Here is a 21702-nt window from a genome sequence, read left to right on the forward strand (position 1 = left end):
GTTCATTCACCCTCTTTTTTCTCCCTGTGTCTCATTTTGGACAGTTTCTGTGTCTTTGAATTCATGATTCTTCCCTTTTGCGGTGTCTAATCTGCTCTTCATCTAATCTAGTGGGGGTTTTTTTCATTTCAGTTATATTTATTATCTCTAGTAGTTTGATTTCCCACTTATATTTTTTCCTCTCATAGTTCAAGAGTCACTGGGTTATTTCATACTTTCTCCAGAGGTATCCACTGGCTCTTTGAGATCCCAAGAGACCAGTTTTACAGTGTTCAGTTTCACTGAGCTTTGTATTTCCCTGCAGATCCCCATATGCAGGGGTCTCACCCTGTGTGGGCCTCATACACAGTCACAGCAGCAGACAATCCAAGGCACACAGAATAGGAGTGGGTTAGGGAGGAAAGGGTTTCTTTGAAGGAAGCTGCTTAGAGCTCTTACGGAGTCTGTTTCACTATGGAAAATATGGCCTCTGGGTATTTAAACCATGAAACTGAGGCAAAGGAAAACATGCTTTATAATATATAATAAGATAATAAATATCAATATAAATAAGATATAAAAATACATATCAATATAAATGAACATAAATATTATTATTTTTTGTTTGGATGAGCTGAGAAGGAAGCTCTAGTTCAAAAGCCCAGAAATTATAATGAAGGCATTATCGATTTTTCAGTCAAGAACTTGAAAGACAGGCAAAAGTGTTCACACGCACTTACCAACTCTACCGGCATCTGAGGTTTTAGCTAATTTACAGAAGCCCTGTATCTTCTGGCATTGACTTTATTTCTTTAGTCCCACCGAAATGTTCAGTGTCAAGGGGTGGTGTCATTCTTTTTTGCATCGCTCATGCTAATAATGCTTGACATATAGTTGTGGCCTCTCAATACAAGCTTGTTGAATTTAACTGGATTCTTTCGGTCACCCAAATTGTCGATAAACACAGCCAATTCCCTCTTAAATGCAGACAAAAGAGGGGAAGAAGAAAAAGAAAAAAGAAAGAAAAAAAAGCTCCGCGCTGAGGATTCTGGGCACTGTAGTTCGGGAGCCCCAGCTGCGCAGGCGCACTGGCTAGCCCGGAGGCCGGCCCCGCCAAGCCGGCGCCATTGCTGGAAGCGTTCCCGCCCTGCTCTGCGAGTGCCCTCAGTTGTCCTCAGTTCGGCCGCCAGGTACTCGTTGCCCCCGGCGCCAGGCCGCGGTTCCCTGCCGCCCCTCTCTCGGCGCTTGGCTCCTGGCGGCGTCCGGGGCGTGGCCGGTCCCTCCAGAGCCCGGGTCCCTGGGCGGACACGCCCACCCGAGAGGGGACTGCGGCTGGGCCTCCTCCCTGGCTGTTGGCTCGGTCCCGCCCCGGCCTGGCTGGGGGGCCGTCGGTGCCGTCGGCGGCGGGCGCGGCGCTGGGGTCGGGGAGCGCCGGGCGCGGGGCCCCGGCCAGTAGGGTTCGACTGGGGCGGGCCGCCTCTTCCCAGTCCCGCGCCTTTGACGGAGGGAGGAGGGGGACCCCCGATGCGCTCTTCGGGAAAGGGGGCGAGACCGGAGGAAGGAGAGGCTCGCTCCCGGCTTCTGAACCGGCGCGGATGGAACGGTGTCACACCTGGTGACCTGACAGGTGGATGAACTCCTGTCTTTCGGTACCCGAGGCAGTTTTTCCAGTTAATCACTTTAAATCACTTGTCTCTCCCTGACGTGGTAATGGCATCATTGCGTTGGTTGGGACATGCTGGACTCGTCCGTGGCGCTGAAGTCCTCAAGAAGAACATGGTCCCCTTCATTGTTTTAAAATAACAAAGCTGGGGGCGCCTGGGTGGCTCAGTCGTTAAGCGTCTGCCTTCGGCTCAGGTCATGATCCCAGGGTCCTGGGATCGAGCCCCGCATCGGGCTCCCTGCTCGGCGGGGAGCCTGCTTCTCCCTCTCCCAATGCCCCCCCACCCCCAGCTCGTGTGCTCTCTCACTCGCTTTCTTTCAAAGACATAAATAGAATCTTTAATAAAAATAAAACTCGGGGCACCTGGATGGCTCAGTGGTTAAGCGTCTGCCTTTAGCTCAGGTCATGATCCGAGGGTCCTGGGATCAAGCCCCTGCATCGGGCTCCCTGCTCGGCGGGAAGCCTGCTTCTCCCTCTCCCACTCCGCCTGCTTGTGTTCCCTCTCTCGCTGTGTCTCTATCAAATAAATAAATAAAATCTTTAAAAAATAAAATAAAATAAAATAACAAAGCTGGCTTAGGATCCACAGCAAGAGAAAGTCTTCAAGTCCTTGGTACTTCCGCAGTGCTTGGGAAGACAGGGCTTGGGTGAAGTCACAATATCCAGAAACAAATATCTAGGAAGTTATGACTTTGGAGAAGTATTGGCGTAGATGATCTAATGTGTGATGTCAGAGGTGAAAGGAGAAACTGATCAAGTGATTTTGCCTGTGGACGTATTTCCACAGTAGCCAAACCAAAGTTAGAACCTGGGGGTGTGGACAGCCACTGTGGCATTTTATCCCTACACCAAACTCCTGTGTATGTAGAGGTCCTTCTGATTGTCTACTTGGAAAGTGTAGAAAAGTAGAAGGAAGTGTAAAACATCACAGGTCCGGCACTCAGAGGTGACAGGGGAGTTTTGGCTTATTCACTTGCTGTCTTTGTCTCTATGCATTATTTTTACGTAACTGAGATCAAGCTGAATATCTTGAATTTTAAATAGTGTTGGTTATTCTGATTATAAAAATTTAAAAGATGTTTATGGCACAGTTTGGTATTAAACATATTTGGCTAGCATTATCTATATGGCATATTGCCAGGGAGGAGTTTATTAATCTTTACAAATGTAAAAAGAAATGATAACTCAGGTCATTCCTTTTTTTTTTTTTTTTTTTTTAAGATTTTATTTATTTGAGAGAGAACAGGGCTAGAGAGAAAACACAAGCAGGGCTGAAAGGTACAGGGACAGGGAGAAGCAGATTCCCCGCTGAGCAGGGAGCACGACCTAGGCTCTTTCCCAGGATCCCAGAATCATGACCTGAGCAGAAGGCAGATGCTCAACCCACTAAGTCACCCAGGTGCCCCTCATGTCATTCTTAATAAGTTTTTAAAGATGCAGAAAACCATTACTGTAGTTCTTTGGAATTGAAAATGTCTTAAGTCACTCTTTGTAGGTCCACTTTTGTATTTGGAAAAAAATGGTTTTATTTATTCTTTTAGCCCATTTTTTTTTTCTTTCAAACCTTGTAAAACTGGATTTCTTGAATTGAGGGTGAGTATATGGGTTGGGGGGGAGTTGAAGTCAATCGTCAAACTCCCTGAAATAATATGCAGCATCATATGCATGTGCATTATTCTGTGGACAAGGTCAGATTCTGAAATAGATCTGTAACTCCTACTGGCATCCACATGCAGTCTTGTTACTATTTGTTAGAATAGTTTCTTTTTCTTCTTCCTTTTTTTTTTTAAGAGGTGGGGCGGTGGGATGAGAGGGAGAGAGAGAATTTTAAGCAGGCTCCACGCCCAGTGCAGAGCCCGAGGCAGGACTTGATCTCACGACCCTGAGATCATAACCTGAGCCAAAATTAAGAGTCAGACGCTTAACCAACTAAGCCACCCAGGCTCCCCAGAACAGTTTCAATTTTTGTCTTAAGTTGTGTTTGAACTTGCCACAAGTGTTGTTTCTAAACTGAAATGAAGAGTGATTCAAGAAGCACCAGGCTTGAAGCAGAAACTCAGGCTCTAGAATGATCTTGGTAAAACGTATTTCAATTGGATTTTCCCATGTGAAAAGAAGAGTCTTTAATTTGGGGTTTAGGAGTTAGCTTTAGAACAATATTTCTAAGGTGTGAACTTGAGGTACTTGTTGACAATGTAGACTTTTGTGTTTCACGCTTAGAGATTCTGATTTAGATCTTGGAAGGAGCCAAAGAATTTCCTTTCTAAAACGCATGCCTAGGGGGTGCCTCCGTGGCTCAGTTGGTTAAGCGGCTGACCTCTGATTTCTGCTCAAGTCATGATCTCAGGGTCATGAGATGAAGCCCCGCCTTGGGCTCTGCATTGGGCGTGGAGCCTGCTTAAGATTCTCTCCCTCAGGGTGCCTGGGTGGCTCAGTCGGTTAAGCCCGACTGCCTTCAGCTCAGGTCATGATCTCAGGGTCCTGGGATCGAGCCCCACCCCACATCAGGCTCTCTGCTCACGCTTCTCCCTCTCCCTCTGCTGTTGCCCCTGCTTGCACTCTTTCTCTATCAAATAAATAAATAAATAAAATCTTTTTAAAAAAATTCTCTCCCTCTCCCTCTCCCCCTCCGCCCTCCATCCCCACTACTCCTGCCACTCATATGCCCTCTTTCCCTCTCTAAAAAAATAATAAAATAAAATAAATGAAAATCATGCCTAGTGAGCTTTTTGCATCTTGTTTTAAGATGTGGGAGTTTTCTTTTTATTTTTCTATTTTTTTAAAGATTTTATTTGTCAGAAAGAGTACAAGAAGGGGGAGCGGCAGGCACAGGGAGAAGCAGGCTCCCCACTGGGCAAGGAGCCCAATGCAGGACTTGATCCCAGGACCTTGAGATCATGACCTGAGGGGAAGGCAGACGCTTAACCAACTGAGCCACCCAGGCATCCCAGATGTGGGAGTTTTCTAATTATACTTACGAGTTTTCTGGGGGAAGAGTCATTTTCATTAGATTTGCAGAGGAATCCATGACCTAAAACAAGGTAGAGAAATACTGGTGTATGGGAAAAGCACTTTTATTAGTAACTTTTGAGACTTCAGTATAAGAATCCTCTCAAATTATTCATTCTTTTATTGTTTTTAAAGATTTTATTTATTTGACAGAGCACAAGCAGAAGGAGAGAGAGGGAGAAGCAGGCTCCCTGCTGAGCAAGGAGCCCGATGTGGGACTCTATCCCAGGACTCTGGGATCAACCCGGGCCAAAGGCAGCCGCTTAACCAACTGAGCCACCCAGGCGTCCCCAGATTATTCATTCTTTATCCAAGTCTTATCTTCACACTCCACTGTGTTTTTCCTCCCTCAACTTCTTATTTCTCTTTCACCAAAATCTTTTCATTGGGCATAGCGAAGCCCCAGGGTCATGGAACAAACTGCATGTAGGGGTATTCTGATCAGATGGGGGGCACCAAATGTGGGGTGACCTGATCACGTAGAGTTTGGTGGCGAGGGTGGTAAAATTCACCCAAGGCAGAACAAAGGAGTTTATTAAACACACTACAAAGGAATGGCAGGCGGGACAGCAAGGGAGAGACTGTCCGCAAGGAGGCAGTGGTGGGGGGCTGGAGTTAAGGGGGATGGTGAGGAGGTATGGGAACATAGGGAATTTTCCCTTTTTGGTGCCTGTATCCAGGTGTAAGTAACCCATTGGTCAGCCAGGGCTTATGGATGTTTTGAGGTGGGTCGCCTAATGGGTGTGTTTGTATTCAGCCTGGTGGTCACTGTGGGCCCTTCTACCTCACTCAAGATTTCATTGTTCAAGTTGGTTGCCCAAAAGCAACCTCTACAGTCTTTTTTTTTTTTTTTTTAAGATTTTATTTATTTATTTGACAGAGAGAGACACAGCGAGAGAGGGAACACAAGCAGGGGGAGTGGGAGAGGGAGAAGCAGGCTCCCCGCAGAGCAGGGAGCCCGATGTGGGACTCGATCCCAGCACCCTGGGATCATGACCCGAGCCGAAGGCAGTCGCTCAACCGACTGAGCCACCCAGGCGCCCGAGTCTTAAGAGAATCACATTTTCTTTTTCTTTTTTTAAAAAGATTTTATTTATTTGAGAGAGAGAGCATGAGCGGGGAAGGCGGGGAGCAGAGGAAGAAGGGGAGGGAGAGAGAATCTGAAGTAGGCTCCGCCCCGAGTGCAGAGCCCTACTCCGGGGCTCGATCTCATGACCCTGAGATCATGACCTGAGCTGAAACCAAGAGTTAGATGCTTAACCTACTGAGCCACCCAGGTGCCCTGACAAGCACATGTTTTCTTGATTTAACTAAACCCTACTCTCCCAGGCTTACCAGAGAACTTTACATTTTTCTTTCGTGACCATTCATTCTACTAATTAGGAAATTAATTTTTCAGCTTTAACCAAGTCTATGTGGTTTGAACAAGTAAGCCTATTTCTTTCTCATATAAAAGTCTGAGTTGGTAGGTGGCAGGCAGTGATAAGGGTAGGCAGCTCTCATCCATTAGGTCATCTGGAAACCCAGGTTCCAGTCATCTTTTTGTTTCACCACCACCTGGGGGCGTTATCTTTCCTATGGTAGCAGCTGACTCACTCTCATCCCGTTGCATTCCAGGCCTTTGGAAGGGGAAACGAAGAACTGGAGGCCAAGCAGCTCCCTTTTAAAGATGTGACATCAGCTCTATTATTCAAATCCCATTTGCTGTAATTTAGTCACATGGGCACACCTGCCTACATGGTGGCTGGGAAATGTCTCTAGCTGGATGACCTTATGTCCAGCTGAGATTTCTTTTTTTTTTTTTTTTAAGATTTTTTATTTATTTATTTGAGAGAGAGAATGAGACAGAGAGAGAGCATGAGATGGGAGAGGATCAGAGGGAGAAGCAGACTCCCTGCCGAGCAGGGAGCCCGATGCGGGACTCGATCCCAGGACTCCAGGATCATGACCTGAGCCGAAGGCAGTCGCCCAACCAACTGAGCCACCCAGGCACCCTCCAGCTGAGATTTCAAGCCTTTGTCAATACAGAAGGGGAGACTGGATGTTGGAAGGCAATTAGCAGTCTCTGCTACATTGGCCTACATAAGTTTCCTGCTGCTTGAGTCAGTCTTAGAAAATTTTTAAACAAAAATTGTTCTTCGGGAAACTTTATTTTTATTGGCATACAGTTTTAAGATGATTTATATGTTATAGCCCCTTTTTTTTTTTTAAGATTTTATTTATTTATTTGACAGAGAGAGAGAGACAGTGAGAGAGGGAACACAAGCAGGGGGAGTGGGAGAGGGAGAAGCAGGCCTACCGCAGAGCTGGGAGCCCAATGCGGGGCTCGATCCCAGGACCCTGGGATGATGACCTGAGCCGAAGGCAGCCGCTTAACCCACTGAGCCACCCAGGTGCCTCGCCCCTTTCCTTTTTTAATTAATTATTTTTATTAACATATAATGTATTATTTGTTTCAGGGGTACAGGTCTGTGATTTTATCAGTCTTACACAATTCACCGCACTCACCATAGCACATACCCTCTCCAGTGTCCATCACCCAACCACCCTGTTATAGCCCCTTTCTTGTTTCTATTTTTAGTTTATTGGTATATTTTCTTCTTTGGCCAGTGGCATATATATTTCATTATTTAGAGAATCAGCTCCTGCCTATGTCAACTGCTTCGTTATTTATTAGTTTCTTTATTATTTCTCTTTATGGTTTGCTTGTTAATTATTTTTCTTATTTAGTTGAATGTTTAATATTTTTATTCTTTTTAAAAATGTTAGTTGCATGCATTTAGGGATATAAATTTTATCTTTTTTTAGAAGTTTTGGCGACCCATGAGTTTTTATTTTCTAATTCACTGGCAATTAAAGTTCTCTCTTTGACTTAATAGGTACTCAGGAGGGTCTATTTTAATTCCCTGGTGACTGGGTTTTCCCCCCTCACTCCAGACTTAACATTTGTAAATCTGCATCATGGTTAGAGTGTCATGTATTCAGTTTCTTTTTTTTTTAAGATTTTATTTATTTTATTTTAGAGAGAGAGCACATGAGAGTCGGGGAGAAGGACAGAAGGAGCGGAAGAGAGAGAACCTCAAGCAGACTCCCCACTGAGCACAAAGCCCCGCATGGGGCTCAGTCCCATCACCCTGAGATCATGACCTGAGCCAAAATCAAGAGTTGGACACTTAACCAACTGAGCCACCCAGGTGCCCTCCCCACCCCCTGGCATGATGATTTATTTTAGGGTGTGTATGTGTGTTATAGTAAGAGCTTGCTTTCTTTTTTTCATCCACAGAGATACTACTTTATTTTTTAATTGAAATATAATTGACATATAACATTATATTAGTTTCAGGCATACATCATAATGATTCTATATATATTGCAAAGTGATCATCACAAATCTAGTTAATATCCAGCACCACACATAGTTACAAATTTTTTTCTTGTGATGAGAACTTCTAGGATTTATGCTTATCAACGTAAAAATATAATACAATATTATTAACTATAGTCACCATTCTGTACATTACATCTCCAGGACTTATTTATTTTATAACTGAAAGTTTATAGCTTTTGACCACCTTTGCCCATCTCATGCACTGCTCACCACATCTCTGGCAATCTGTTCTCTGTATCTATGAGTTCAAGTTTGGGGCTGGGGGGTGGGGTTGTTTGGTTTATTTTTTTAGATTCCACATAACAGTGAGATGATACTTGTCTATATCTGTCTGACTTGTTTCACCTAGCATAATGCCCTCTTATTCCATCCATGTTTTCACAAATGGCAGGATTTCCTTCTTTTTTATGTCTGAATAATATTCCTGTGTGTGTGTCACATTATCTATTCATCTGTCAACAAACACTTCCATTTCTTGGCTATTGTAATTAATGCTACAGTGAACATATGGGTGTGGATATCTTTTTGAGTTAGTGTTTTTGTTTCCATCAGATAAATGCCCAGAAGTGGAATTGCTGGAAAATGTAGTACTATTTTTGAGGAAACTTTGAGGATATTTTAGTATGATTTGTTCTAGTTTTGTGAAAAATGTTGTTGGTACTTTATAGGGATTTTATTAAATCTGTAAATTGCTTTGGGTAGTATGGATATTTTAACAATATGGTTCTTCCAATCCATGAGCACAGAATATCTTTCCATTTAATGTCTTCTGGTTTGAATGTACAAGTCTTTCACCTCCTTGGTTAAATTTATCCCTAGGTATTTTATTCTTTCTGATGCAATTGTAAATGGGATTATTTATTTATTATTTTTTTTTAAATGAGGTTTTCTTTTTTTTTTTTTTAAAGATTTTATTTATTTATTTGAGAGAGAGAGAATGAGAGACAGAGAGCACGAGAGGGAAGAGGGCAGAGGGAGAAGCAGACCCCCTGCCGAGCAGGGAGCCCGATGTGGGACTCGATCCCGGGACTCCAGGATCATGACCTGAGCTGAAGGCAGTCGCTTAACCAACTGAGCCACCCAGGCGCCCCGATGGGATTATTTTCTTAATTTCTCTTTCTTACAGTTCATTATTAGTATATAGAAACACAACTGATTTTTATAAGTTGATTTTGTATCCTGCAACTTTACTGAATTTGTTTATCCTAACAGTTTTTTGGCAGAGTCTTTAGGGGTTTCTACATATAATAGTATGTCATCTGCAAATAGTAACAGTTGTTTTCCAATTTAGATGCCTTTTATTTCTTTTTCTTGCCTAATTGCTCTGGCTAGGACTTCCAGTATTATGCTGACTATAAATGATGAGAAAGGGCATCCTTGTCTTGTTCTGTTCCTGATTTTAGAAAAAAAGTTTTTATCATTTCACATTGAGTATGTTAACTGGTCTTGTCATATATGGCCTTTGTTGAGAGTTTTTATCGTAAATGGATGATGATTTTGCCAGGTGCTTTTTCTGCGTCTATTGAGATGATCATATGATTTTTATTCTTCATTTTGTTAATGTGATGTATCACATTGATTGACTTGCAGATGTTGAATCATTCTTGCATCCCTGGAATAAATTTCACTTGATCATTGTGTATGATCCTTTTGATGTATTGTTGAATTCAGTATACTAATATTTTATTGAGGAATTTTGCATCTATGTTCAAGAGGGTTATTGACTTCTAATTTTCTTTTCTTATGGTGTCTTTGCCTGGTTTTGATACCGCAATAATGCTGGCCTCGTAAAATGAGTTTGGAAGTGTTCCTTCCTCTATGTTTTTTGGAAGAGTTTGAGAAAGTTTTGTATTGATTCTTCTTAAATGTTTGATGGAATTCACCAATGAAACTACCTAGTCCTGGACTTTGTTTTTTGAGAGACTTTTTATTATTGAGTCAATCTCCTTACTAGTAATCAGTGTGTCAGATTTTTCTCTTTCTTCATGATTCAGTCTTGGTAGGTTGTATGTATTAGGAATTTACTCATTTCTTCTAGGTTGTCCATTTGTTGGCATGATCTTTTTAGACCCATATTGTCTTATACTTTAATGTGTGCATATGAATCAGCTAGGGATCTTATTAAAAAGCTGATTCTGGGGGTGCCTGGGTGGCTCAGATGGTTAAGTGTCTGCCTTCAGCTCAGGTCATGATCTCAGGGTCCTGAGATTGAGCCCCTCATCGGGCTCCCTGCTTGGCAGGGAGCCTGCTTCTCCCTCTCCCTCTACTGTTCCCCCTGCTTGTGCTCTCTCGCTCTGTCTGTCAAATAAATAAATAAAATCTTTTAAAAATAAATAAATAGATAGATAAATAAATAAAATAAAAATAAAAAGCTGATTCTGATTCAATAGGTTCTGGAGTTGGGCCTCAAATTTTGCATTTTTCACACGCTCTCCAGTAATGTTTATGCTGTTGTTCTTCAGACTACACTTTTGAATACAAAGCTCTTGGTTGTGAATTCTTAATGGAGACAAATTGTCTACGTAAGGCAGGGACAGATTCAGCATAATCCTGCGTAGATTCTTTTGGGCCCCAAAAGCCCTACTGCATGGTGAGAGCATCAGACTTCCTAGGAAACTGTCATTTAAAAGAATTTCACAAAATCTGGGAAGCTTAATTCTTACTGCGCCATTGCTCTTTTATGTCTTGCAGCATCATTCTGCAACTATGCACTTATTAAGAGAATGTTTACAAACATCAGGCTCTTTTTTTTTCCCCCCTGCTTCCTTTTTATTTAGGTTTGCCTGATACGGAATGAGTAGATAAAGATCTATTTGAATATGAGATTGAGAGAGGCATGTCAGGACTTCTTTTAAGTTTGGAAGTTGTGGTGTTCTCTTTACATGAAGCTGAAATCTCTGAAAATGTTAGCAAATTGATCGTCACATGAAAGGCAGGAGGAAGAAATTCTTAGACTGTTTTATTTTTAGATGAGTGGGTGCTTGTGGCAAAGAACGATTGAATTATTTCCTTTCACATCATATAGCAAGTTGATTTAATGGAAAAGTTGTGGGCATTGGAATTAGACCGATTTGGGGTCGTGCATGGCCTTGGGTAAATAGCGTAATTTCTCTAAGCTTCATTTTCCTGATCAGTGGAAGAGGAATATAATTCCCATTGGATTGATGTGAAGTTCAAATTAAAAGCACCTTGTACAATGTCTGGCCTGCTAGCCATGACCACATTTAATGGTATTAAAATGTCAAGATCTCCAGGAGCAAGGATCTTTTTTCCTCACTGATCTTGGGAGTTAATCTTGTGTTCTTTAGGGAAGTCATGCTTACTTGTAATGTCAGGATTCCAACTAGATAAGTCTGAGATTTCCAAGGCAGGATGGGTGTTCACACCTTATTTCTTTCTCTTACTCAGATATGCCATTGCAAGACTCCACTCTTGCCAGAGAGAGGAACCCAGAGGAAGAGATTATGGCTGCTGTGGTTTTTTCAGTTGGACCTCTGGTAAGTTGGGGTTTCCTCTGGTCCTGACCTGCCTCTTGGTTTCAGAGCATGTCTATTTTTCTTGAAGCCTGTGACTTCCCTACCTTACCCACACCCCTTCTGGTAACTGAATCAAATTATTTCATCCATGAAAATTGGGTTCATCATAGTAAAGCTTGTAATCTATAAAAAGATTCATTATACATATTGAAGCAAATATCAAGACACATGATCTTTCAAAAAATACTTTTTGCTGTTTTTGATAGATAGGCAGCCTAGGAAATTTACTTTTGATGTTAAATTTGTATTGTCCCCAGGAAATTTCAGTTATTTATGGGGTAGAAGAATGGAATTTTTTTTTTTAAAGATTTTATTTATTTATTCATAAGAGACAGAGAGAGAGAGGCAGAGGGAGAAGCAGGCTCCCTGCTGAGCAGGGAGCCCAATGTGGGACTCGATCCCAGGACCCTGGGATCATGACCTGAGCCGAAGGCAGACGCTTAACGACTGAGCCACCCAGGCGCCCAAGAATGGAATATTTTAAATTGGACATTTTGTTTAGGAAATTTTGGGAAAAAAATATATATACACAGACAGACCCACACACCCTCTTAATTAAGAGGGACCATTCCCCTTGTGCCCACTGTCAGTGATCTCCTCTTTTCTACCCATTAAGAAGTGACCAAGTTGGGCGCCTGGGTGGCTCAGTTGGTTGGGCGACTGCCTTCGGCTCAGGTCATGATCCTGGAGTCCCTGGATCGAATCCCGCATCGGGCTCCTTGCTCAGCGAGGAGTCTGCTTCTCCCTCTGACCCTCCTCCCTCTCATGCTCTCTCTCTCTCTCATTCTCTCTCTCTCAAATAAATAAATAAAATCTTAAAAAAAAAAAAAAAAGAAGTGACCAAGCTTACCATATGATCCAGCAATTGCACTACTGGGTATTTACCCCAAAGGTACAAAAGTAGGGATCCGAAAGGGTACGTGCACCCCGATGTTTATAGCAGCAATGTCCACAATAGCCAAATGTGGAAAGAGCCAAGATGTCTATCGACAGATGAATGGATAAAGAAGATGTGGTATATATATACAATGGAATATTATGCAGTCATCAAAAGGAATGAGATCTTGCCATAGGCAACGACGTGGATGGAACTGGAGGGTATTATGTTGAGTGAAATAAGTCAAACAGAAAAGACATGTATCATATGACCTCACTGATATGAGGAATTCTTAATCTCAGGAAACAAACTGAGGGTTGCTGGAGTGGGGGGTGGGGTGGGAGGGATGGGGTGACTGGGTGATAGACACTGGGGAGGGTATGTGCTCTGGTAAGCGCTGTGAATTGTGCAAGACTGTTGAATCTCAGGTCTGTACCTCTGAAACAAATAATGCAATATATGTTAAGAAAAAAAAAAAGAAGAAGAAGAAGATAGCAGGAGGGGAAGAATGAAGGGGGGGAAATCGGAGGGGTAGACGAACTATGAGAGATGATGGACTCTGAAAAACAAACTGAGGGTTCTAGAGGAGAGGGGGGTGGGAGGATGGGTTAGCCTGGTGATGGGTATTGAGGAGGGCACATTCTGCATGGAGCACTGGGTGTTATATACAAACAATGAATCATGGAACACTACATCTAAAACTAATGATGTAATGTATGGGGATTAACATAACAATAAAAAGGGGGGATAATAAAATAAAGAAAAAAAAAGTGACCAAGCTTGCCATTTGCACGACGTGGATGGAACTAGAGGGTATTATGCTAAGCGAAATAAGTCAAAGAAAGACAAGTATCATATGATCTCACTGATATGAGGAATTTGAGAAACAAGACAGAGGATCATAGGGGAAGGGAGGGAAAAATGAAACAAGATGAAATCAGAGAGGGAGACAAACTATAAGAGACTCTTAATCTCAGGAAACAAACTGAGGGTTGCTGGAGTGGAGGGGGGTGAGACGGATAGGGTGGCTGGGTGATGGACATTAGGAAACGTATGTGCTATGGTGAGTGCTTTGAATGGTGTAAGACTGATGAATCACAGACCTGTACCCTTGAAACAAATAATGCATTATATGTTAATTTAAAAAAAAGTGACCAAGCTTAATAGATGACATGGAGAGAAAGAAGATGTTTAAGACACGGAGCTTGGCTGTAGGGAGCTTACAGTCTCATTGAGCTAAGGCATACAAAAGAAAGAGTTACATAATTTATTTAGGTGAATGATAGTTGCTGAAATAAAAGAAATGGAACATGAAATAAAAGAAATGGGACATGACTATGGGCAAAATTGGTCCATGAGAAACCTCTTGAGGACAGTTAGACTTAAGGTGGTACCCAGTTACAAGTGGGATTTAAATTGTCATCAAGAATTTGTGAGGGTGGTTCAAGTGAGAAGGGAGTTCAAGGGCAAGGCCCCGTGGCAGAGAACAGTGGGGTGCGCTAGTGATTCCAGTTGGAAAGTTATGAAAGACAGGACTGAATTAGATATTTAAGCTGAATCTTTTAATGTTTCCCTGAAGACATTTAAGTATACATATGTATGTGTGTGAGAGTGTGTTTGAGATGGGTGTTAATGTGATAAAAGCTGTATTTTAGCAGTGACTTTCTGACATAGGAGATCCCAAAGTTGGTTGAGCATCTGACTCTTGATCTCAACTCAGATCTTGATCTTAGGGTCTTAGGTTCAGGCCCTGTGTTAGGCTCTACGTGGAGCCTACTTAAAAAAAGAGAGAGAAATAAAAGATAAATAAAAACCAAAATGTTGCCCTTGATCAGTAGATCCAAAGTATTTGTCTGGTATTGACATGGTCAAACCCATCCCTAACTACCAGAGGTTGAGGTTCACATTTTCTGGAAGTTGAATATTTATATTTTTTAGATAAGAACTTGGGAGGGAAGAACTAAGATAACATTTTTTCTCAATGGATTTTAAACAGTTGTATTACCCATAGTTTTTTAAATGGCACACACAAAACCTAAAATTGTTAAGTACTAATAGAAAGATAGAATAAAAGACTATTTCATCTATAAAATCAGGCCCTCATGGGGATACAGTTTATAAGGTTTGGAAGAAAACAATATAGTGAGAAGTCCCTGAAATACCTCCTGAATGACTGTGAGATATCTGTTCCCCCTGGCCCCCAAAGCACTAATGATTTTCTACTGTGGAAAATACATAGTGTTAGTAGGTTTTGAGTACTCTTCTTGAGCAAGATAGATACTTTCTGAAGAAATACATTTCAACCTTACATGGAGAGGGAAAATAATGTAGCATCTGAAGGCCTCTTATTATAAATTTATTTTTGTTGTGATAGGTTCTTTGTTGGAAGCCTCCTTTAGAAACTATGCAGTTATATCTTTCTCGGTCTTGTGTTTGTCCTTGTCTTAAACAAAGTCAAAGAAGATTATAATTAGATATTACTATGGGACATTAATTTCAGCCCTAAATAAAACAGTAGAAGAGGTTATCCCATATATGCCACATCCACAGTGGACTGATGTTGCTTGTTGAGGCTCTGCTGTAGGTCATAGGCAGCCTATCACTGAAAGATCTTATCCTGTATCCCCTCAGAATCCAGAAGATTCCCAGCCAGATGAAGAACTTCACCTTCAGGCAGAAGAGCCGGAACTGGTAAAGGTAATACTTAACATGTATGTAAGGGGAAAGAGAAGGGCCTCTTTTACTGCCCCCATAGTTCTTAATGTTCCTAGTTCTTGGCAGGTTGACAATGAACACCATCTTGCTTGATAGGTGTAGTAACCCCAGGACTGGTACCATCAATTAGGCAGATTTCATTTCTCTCAGCGGTGGCAGCCCTAACATGGCAGATAGTCACATCGTCATTGCTAATTGATAAAGTATCCTGTATCACATCCTCTGATTCTTGCTTTGCATTGTGAGACTCAATACCATTAAAAATACCAAGAATGGGGAGCCTGAGTGGCTCAGTCGGTTAAGCATCTGCCTTTGGCTCAGGTCGTGATCCCAGGGTCCTGGGATCAAGCCTCGAATCTGGCTCCCTGCTCAGCTGGGAGTCTGTTTCTCCCTCTCCCTCTGCCCTTCTCCCCTGCTCATCCTCTCTCTCACGCCCTCTCTCAATAAATAAATAAAATATTTTTTTAAAAAAATACCAAGAATGCATCAACTTGAGTGGAAACATTCCTTTTTTTTTTAAAGATTTTATTTATTTATTTGACAGAGAGAGAGAGAGAACAAGTAGGCAGAGGGAGAGGGAGAAGCAGGCTCCCCGCCAAGCAGGGAGCCCGATGTGGGGCTCGATCCCAGCACCCTGGGATCATGACCCGAGCCAAAGGCAGCTGCTTAACCGACTGAGCCACCCAGGTGCCCCGAGTGGGAACATTCTTAAGCTGTGTTTAAATTAGTTTAGATTTTTTTTATTTCATTATCATTTGTTAAGCTTTCTTATTTGTGAGTACAGAATCCACCAGATTTTTCCAAAAAATATCAAAGTCAGAAATTTATGAATTATGTTAAGAAAAATTATCTAAAACTTAGAAATAAGAAATAAGGTAAAAGGTAAATGTATACCCTTTCAGTGTCATATTAGACATGTCTATTCTGGTATTCTTTTTTCTGCTATCAAGAGACAACTGTTTTTGTGTCTTCTTTGAACCAGCTTCATCAAGCAGCTGATCTCTCATTAATGACTTAAGTCAATCTTCAGCATGTGTTGATGATACTTTTAGAATTATGGGGTTTACTTTTTTTTTTAATTTTTTGTTGAAGTATAGTTGACGTACAATGTTATATTAGTTTCAGGTGTGTAGCATAGTGATTAGACAACTCTATACATTAGACAGTGCTCACCACGATAAGTGTAGTTACCATCTGGTACCGTACAAAGTTATTACAATATTAGTGACTATACTCTCTATGCTATACTTTTCTTCTCTGTGACTTATTTATTTTATTTATTTTTATTTTTTTTTAAGATTTTATTTATTTATTTGACAGAGAGAGACACAGCGAGAGAGGGAACACAAGCGGGGGGAGTGGGAGAGGGAGAAGCAGGCTTCCCGCGGAGCAGGGAGCCCGATGTGGGGCTCGATCCCAGACACTTAACGACTGAGAGCCACCCAGGCGCCCCGTGACTTATCTATTTTAGAACTGGAAGTTTGTACCTCCTAATCCCCTTCACCTGTTTCACTCATCCTCCTCCCCTCCTAGCAACCACCAGTTTGTTCTCTGTATTTAGGAGTTTGTTTCTGTTTTTTGTTTGTTCATTTTTTTGTTTGTATAAGCGAAATCATGGTATTTGCCTTTGATTTATTTCACTTAGCATAATACCTTCTAGGTCCACCAATGTTACGACAAATGACAAGATTTTTTTCTTTTTTATGGCTGAGTAGTATTTAACTTATGTATATGTGTGTTATACATAACATCTTCTTTATCCATTCATCTATTGGTAGACACTTAGATTGCTTCTAGATCTTAGCTGTTGTAAATAATGCTGCAATAATCATAGAGGTGCGGGCGCCTGGGTGGCTCAGTTGGTTAAGCGACTGCCTTTGGCTCAGGTCATGATCCCGGAGTCCTGGAATTGAGTCCCACATCGGGCTCCCTGCTCAGCAGGGAGTCTGCTTCTCCCTCTGACCCTCTCCCCTCTCATGCTCTCTCTCACTCTCTCTCTCAAATAAATAAATAAATAAAATCTTAAAAAAAAAATAATCATAGAGGTGCATATCTTTTTGAATTAGTGTTTTCACTTTCTTTGGGTAAATAGCCAGCAGTGGAATTACTGGATCATATGGTATTCTATTTTTAATTTTTTGAAGAACCTCTATACTGTTTTCCATAGCAGCTGCACCTGCTTGCTTTCCCACCAACAGTGCCCAAGTGTCCCCCTTTCTCCACACCCTTGCCAATTCTTGTTATTTCTTGTCTTTTTTATTTTAGCCATTCTGATGGCTGTATTTTCTCATTGTGGTTTTGATTTGCATTTCTTTGATAATTAGTGATGTTAAGCATCCTTTCATGTATCTGAAAATACATGGCCTTTTTGGAAAAATGTCTGTTCAGGTCCCCTGACCATTTTTAATTGGATTATTTGGGGGTTTTGTTGAGTTGTATGCATTCTTTTTATATTTTGGATATTAACCCCTTATCAGATACATCATTTGCAAACACCTTCTCCCATTTTTGTGTTGGTGGTTTCTTTTGCTATGCAAAAGCTTTTAAGTTTGATATAGTCCCAATTATTTACTTTTGCTTTTGTTTCTCTTGCCTGAGGAGACAGATCCAGAAAACTGTTGCTAAGGCCAGTGTCCAAGAGTTTACTGCCTTTGTTTTCTTTTAGTTGTTTTATGGTTTTAGGTCTCACATTTAGGTCTTTAATTCATTGTTACTTTATTTTTGTGTGGGGTATAAGAAAGTGGTCCTGTTTCATTCTTTTGCATGTAGCTGCCAAGCTTTTCCAACACCATTTGTTGAAGAGACTGTCTTCTCCCCATTTATACTCTTGCCTCCTCTCTTGTAGATAATCATGGTTTAAAAAAAGATTATGTTGGGGCCCCTGGGTGGCTCAGATGGTTAAGCATCTGCCTTCGGCTCAGGTCATGATCCCGGGGTCCTGGGATCGAGCCTCACATCAGGCTCCTGGCTCAGCGGAGAGCCTGCCTCTTCCTCTCCCTCTGCCTCTCCCCCTGCTCATGCTCTTTCTCTCTGTATCTCTGTGTCTCAAATGAATAAATAAAATCTTTAAAAATAAAAAATAAAAAAAGATTATGTTGAAGTTCAGCTCCTTTTTTTTAGAATCATGTTTTTAAGTTTTTTAAAATTACACTTTGGAAGTTGGTTTTATTCCAAGAATATTTTATGTGAAAGGGGGCTTTTCTTTTTGCTTCTATGAGAAAATACATTCTGAGACTCTTACACATAATTTTTATATAGCCTTTTTAAAATTTAATACTGGGCCAATCATTCTTAAAATTGTCCTTTAAGATATAACAGTTCAGACTTAAAAATTTTAAGGTGAAAATATTAATAGTTTCAGACTTTGAATCATGAACTGTAGGAAAATACCATTATTTTTGACATGGTGAATAATTCATGTGGTTTATTTTTGTTCTGACAGGGAGTCCTTGGCAGAAGATTCTGTCTGGCTCTTTCTTAAAGTCTGCATCCTGTTTATAAGTACCGAGCTTAGTTTTAATTTTTTTTTAAGTAGGCTCCATGCCTAGGAGCCCAATGCAGGGCTTAAACTCATGACCCTGAGATCAAGACCTGAGCTGAGATCAAGAGTCAGACACTTAGGGCGCCTGGGTGGCTCAGTCGTTAAGCGTCTGCCTTCGGCTCAGGTCATGATCCCAGGGTCAAGCCCCGCATCGGGCTCCCTGCTCTGCGGGAAGCCTGCTTCTCCCTCTCCCACTCCCCTTGCTTGTGTTCCCTCTCTCACTGTCTCTCTCTCTCTGTCAAATAAATAAATAAAATATTAAAAAAAAAAAAAGTCAGACACTTAACTGTACCCCTAGTTTTGTTTAATCTTAATTTGAAATAAAATAAAATAAAAAATAAAAAAATAATAATCTTAACTTGAAGAGAACCAATGTTTTAATGATAATTTTTAACATTTCTATCTACGAAAAAGGCAGGTATACTTTTCTTAGGGCTTGTGTTGAAACTGTTGATCAATTTGGGAAGTATTGCTGTGTTACTATGAAGTTTTCTAGTAGGAAGAATATGGAATGTCTTCTTATTTATTTAGGTGTTCTTCAGTTTCTTTCAGTGATGTTGTGTCATTTGTACTGGGTGTCTTGCACATCTTTTGTTAAATTAATTCCTAAGTGTTTTATTCTTTTTGCTATTTTAAATGGATTTTTTTCTTAATTTCTTTTTTGGAATGTTCGTTGGTAATGTATAGACATAGTTGACTTATGTATATTGATCTTGTGTCCTGAACCTTGCTGATCTAGTTTATTTATAGAAGGGTTTTTTGTTTGTTTGCACGTGCATGTGTGTGGATTCTTTAGGGTTTTCTATATGCAAGATAATATCATCTGTAAGTAGAGATTATGTCATTTCCAAATAGAAATTTACTTCTTCCTTTCGAGTCTGGATACCTTCTTTTTTTTTTTTATAAGATTTTATTTATTTATTTGACAGACAGAGACACAGCGAGAGAGGGAACACAAGCAGGGGGAGTGGGAGAGGGAGAAGCAGGGAGCACGATGCGAGGCTCGATCCCAGGACCCCGGGATCACGACCTGAGCCGAAGGCAGACACTTAATGACTGAGCCACCCAGGTGCCCCCTGGATACCTTCTATTTCTTTTTCTTCTCTAGTTTTTCTTGCTAAAACTTAAAGTACAGTGTTGAATAGAAGTAAGGAGAGAGGACATCTTTGTGAGATTTGTGATCACAGGGAGAATGCATATGGCCATTCACCATTAAGTATGATGTTAGATTTGTGTTTTCATAGATGGTCTTTATCATGTTGATGAAGTTTGCTTCTATTTCTGGCTTGTTGGGTTTTGTCACATAATTTTTTGAGTCTGTAAGATAATTGTGTGGGTTTTGTTCTTTATTCTGTTAATATGGTGTGTTACCTTGGTTGATTTTAAGATAGTAAAGGAACTTTGTATTCCTGGGATAAATTCCTTTTGGCTGTGCATATATTATGTTTTCTTTGTTGTGGGATTCAAACTGGATCAGACTGAATTCTATCTGGCTCTACCTTAAATTTTACACCTGTCTTGTTTTAGTAATCCTGGCCTCATAGAATGAGTTGAGAATTGTTTCCTTCAATTTTTTGGAAGAATTAGTGAAAGATTGGTATTAGTCTTCTTGAAATGTTTGGTGGAATTCAGTGAAGCCACTTGAACCTGGGCTTTTATTGTGGGAAGTTTATTTATTAAAGATCTATTCATATTTTCTATGTCATCTTGAGTCAGTTTTGGTAGTTTGTGTCTTTCTAGGAATCTGCCCATTTTATCTAGATTTTCTAGTTTGTTGGCATACAATTGTTCCTAGTATTCTCTTATAATCCTTTTATTTCTGGAAGGTCAGTAGTAATGTCTCCTTTTTCATTCCTGATTTTAGCAGTTTGAGTCTTCTCTCTTTAGTCAGTCTAGCTAAGGGTTTGTAATTTTTGTAATCTTTTCAAAGAGCCAACTTCTGCCTTTGTTGATTTTCTCTTTTGTTTTTTATTCTCTATTTCGTTTATCTCCATTTTAATATTCATTATTTTCTTCTGCTTTAAAAAAATTTAGTTCACTCTTCCTTTTCTAGTTCCTTAAGGTATAAATTTATTTTGTATTAATTTTTAATTTTAATGCCAGGATAGTTATATACAGTGTTGTATTTGTTTCAGGTGTACAATATAGTAATTCATCAATTCTGTACATTACTTAGTGTTCATCATGATAAGTGTACTCTTAATCCCCATCACCGATTTCCCTCATCCCCCCACCCAGCTCCCCTCTGGTAATCATCAGTTTGTTCTCTATAGTTAATAATCTGTTTCGTGGTTTGTCTCTCTTTTTTTTTTCCTTTGATCGTTTGTTTTGTTTCTTAAATTCCACATATGAATGAAATCATATGGTATTTGTCCTTCTCTGACTGGCTTATTTCACTTAGCATTATACTCTCTAGATCCATCTATGTTGTTGCAAGTGGCAAAGTTTCATTTTTTATGGCTGAATAATATTCCATTGTATGTATGTTTATATATACCACATCTTCTTTATCCATTCATCTATTGATGGATGCTTAAGTTGCTTCCATAATTTGCCTATTGTAAATAATGCTGCAATAATAATAGGGGTGCGTATATCTTTTCGAATTAGTGTTTTCATATTTTTTGGGTAAGTAACCAGAAATACAGTTCCTGGATCATAGGGTAGTTCTATTTTTAACTTTTTGAGGAACCTCTATACTGTTTTCCACAGTGGCTGCACCAGGCTGCATTCCCACCAACAGTGCACAAGTGTTCCTTTTCTTCACATCTTCACCAACAGTTCTTTTTTGGATTTTTTATTTTAGCCATTCTAACAGGTGCGAGGTGGTATCTCATTGTAGTTTTGATTTGCATTTCCTTAATGATGATTGATGTTGAGCATTTTTTATGTGTCTGTTGGCCATCTGTCTTCTTTAGAGAAATGTCTGTTCATGTCTTCTGTCCATTTTTTAATTGGATTATTTGTTTTTTGGGTGTTGAGTTGTATCATTTC

The 21702-nt window shown here is 40.5% G+C and overlaps 1 protein-coding gene across 6 annotated transcripts in view; it reads left to right on the top strand.

Annotated features, from left to right (window-relative positions):
* Positions 1 to 1080: 1080 nt before the first annotated feature.
* The window catches only part of ZNF624 (zinc finger protein 624), a 46953-nt gene continuing 26331 nt past the window's right edge, over positions 1081 to 21702 (top strand). For 3 of the 6 annotated variants that reach the window (XM_064583719.1, XM_064583723.1, XM_064583724.1), the window contains exons 1-4: positions 1081 to 1169; positions 7675 to 7845; positions 11448 to 11536; positions 15084 to 15149. In XM_064583719.1, the coding sequence (XP_064439789.1) occupies positions 11450 to 11536; positions 15084 to 15149 (153 nt within the window). In that variant the 5' untranslated portion in view covers positions 1081 to 1169; positions 7675 to 7845; positions 11448 to 11449. Of the gene's footprint in view, positions 1170 to 7674; positions 7885 to 11447; positions 11537 to 15083; positions 15164 to 21702 lie in introns of all 6 variants that reach the window. The other 3 variants (XM_064583721.1, XM_064583722.1, XM_064583720.1) reach the window with 3 other exon arrangements.

This window comes from Mirounga angustirostris, unplaced genomic scaffold (genome assembly GCF_029215605.1).
Source record: "Mirounga angustirostris isolate CCGP_5_RB_7025 unplaced genomic scaffold, mMirAng1.0.hap1 SCAF_17, whole genome shotgun sequence".
Classification (NCBI taxonomy): domain Eukaryota; kingdom Metazoa; phylum Chordata; class Mammalia; order Carnivora; family Phocidae; genus Mirounga; species Mirounga angustirostris.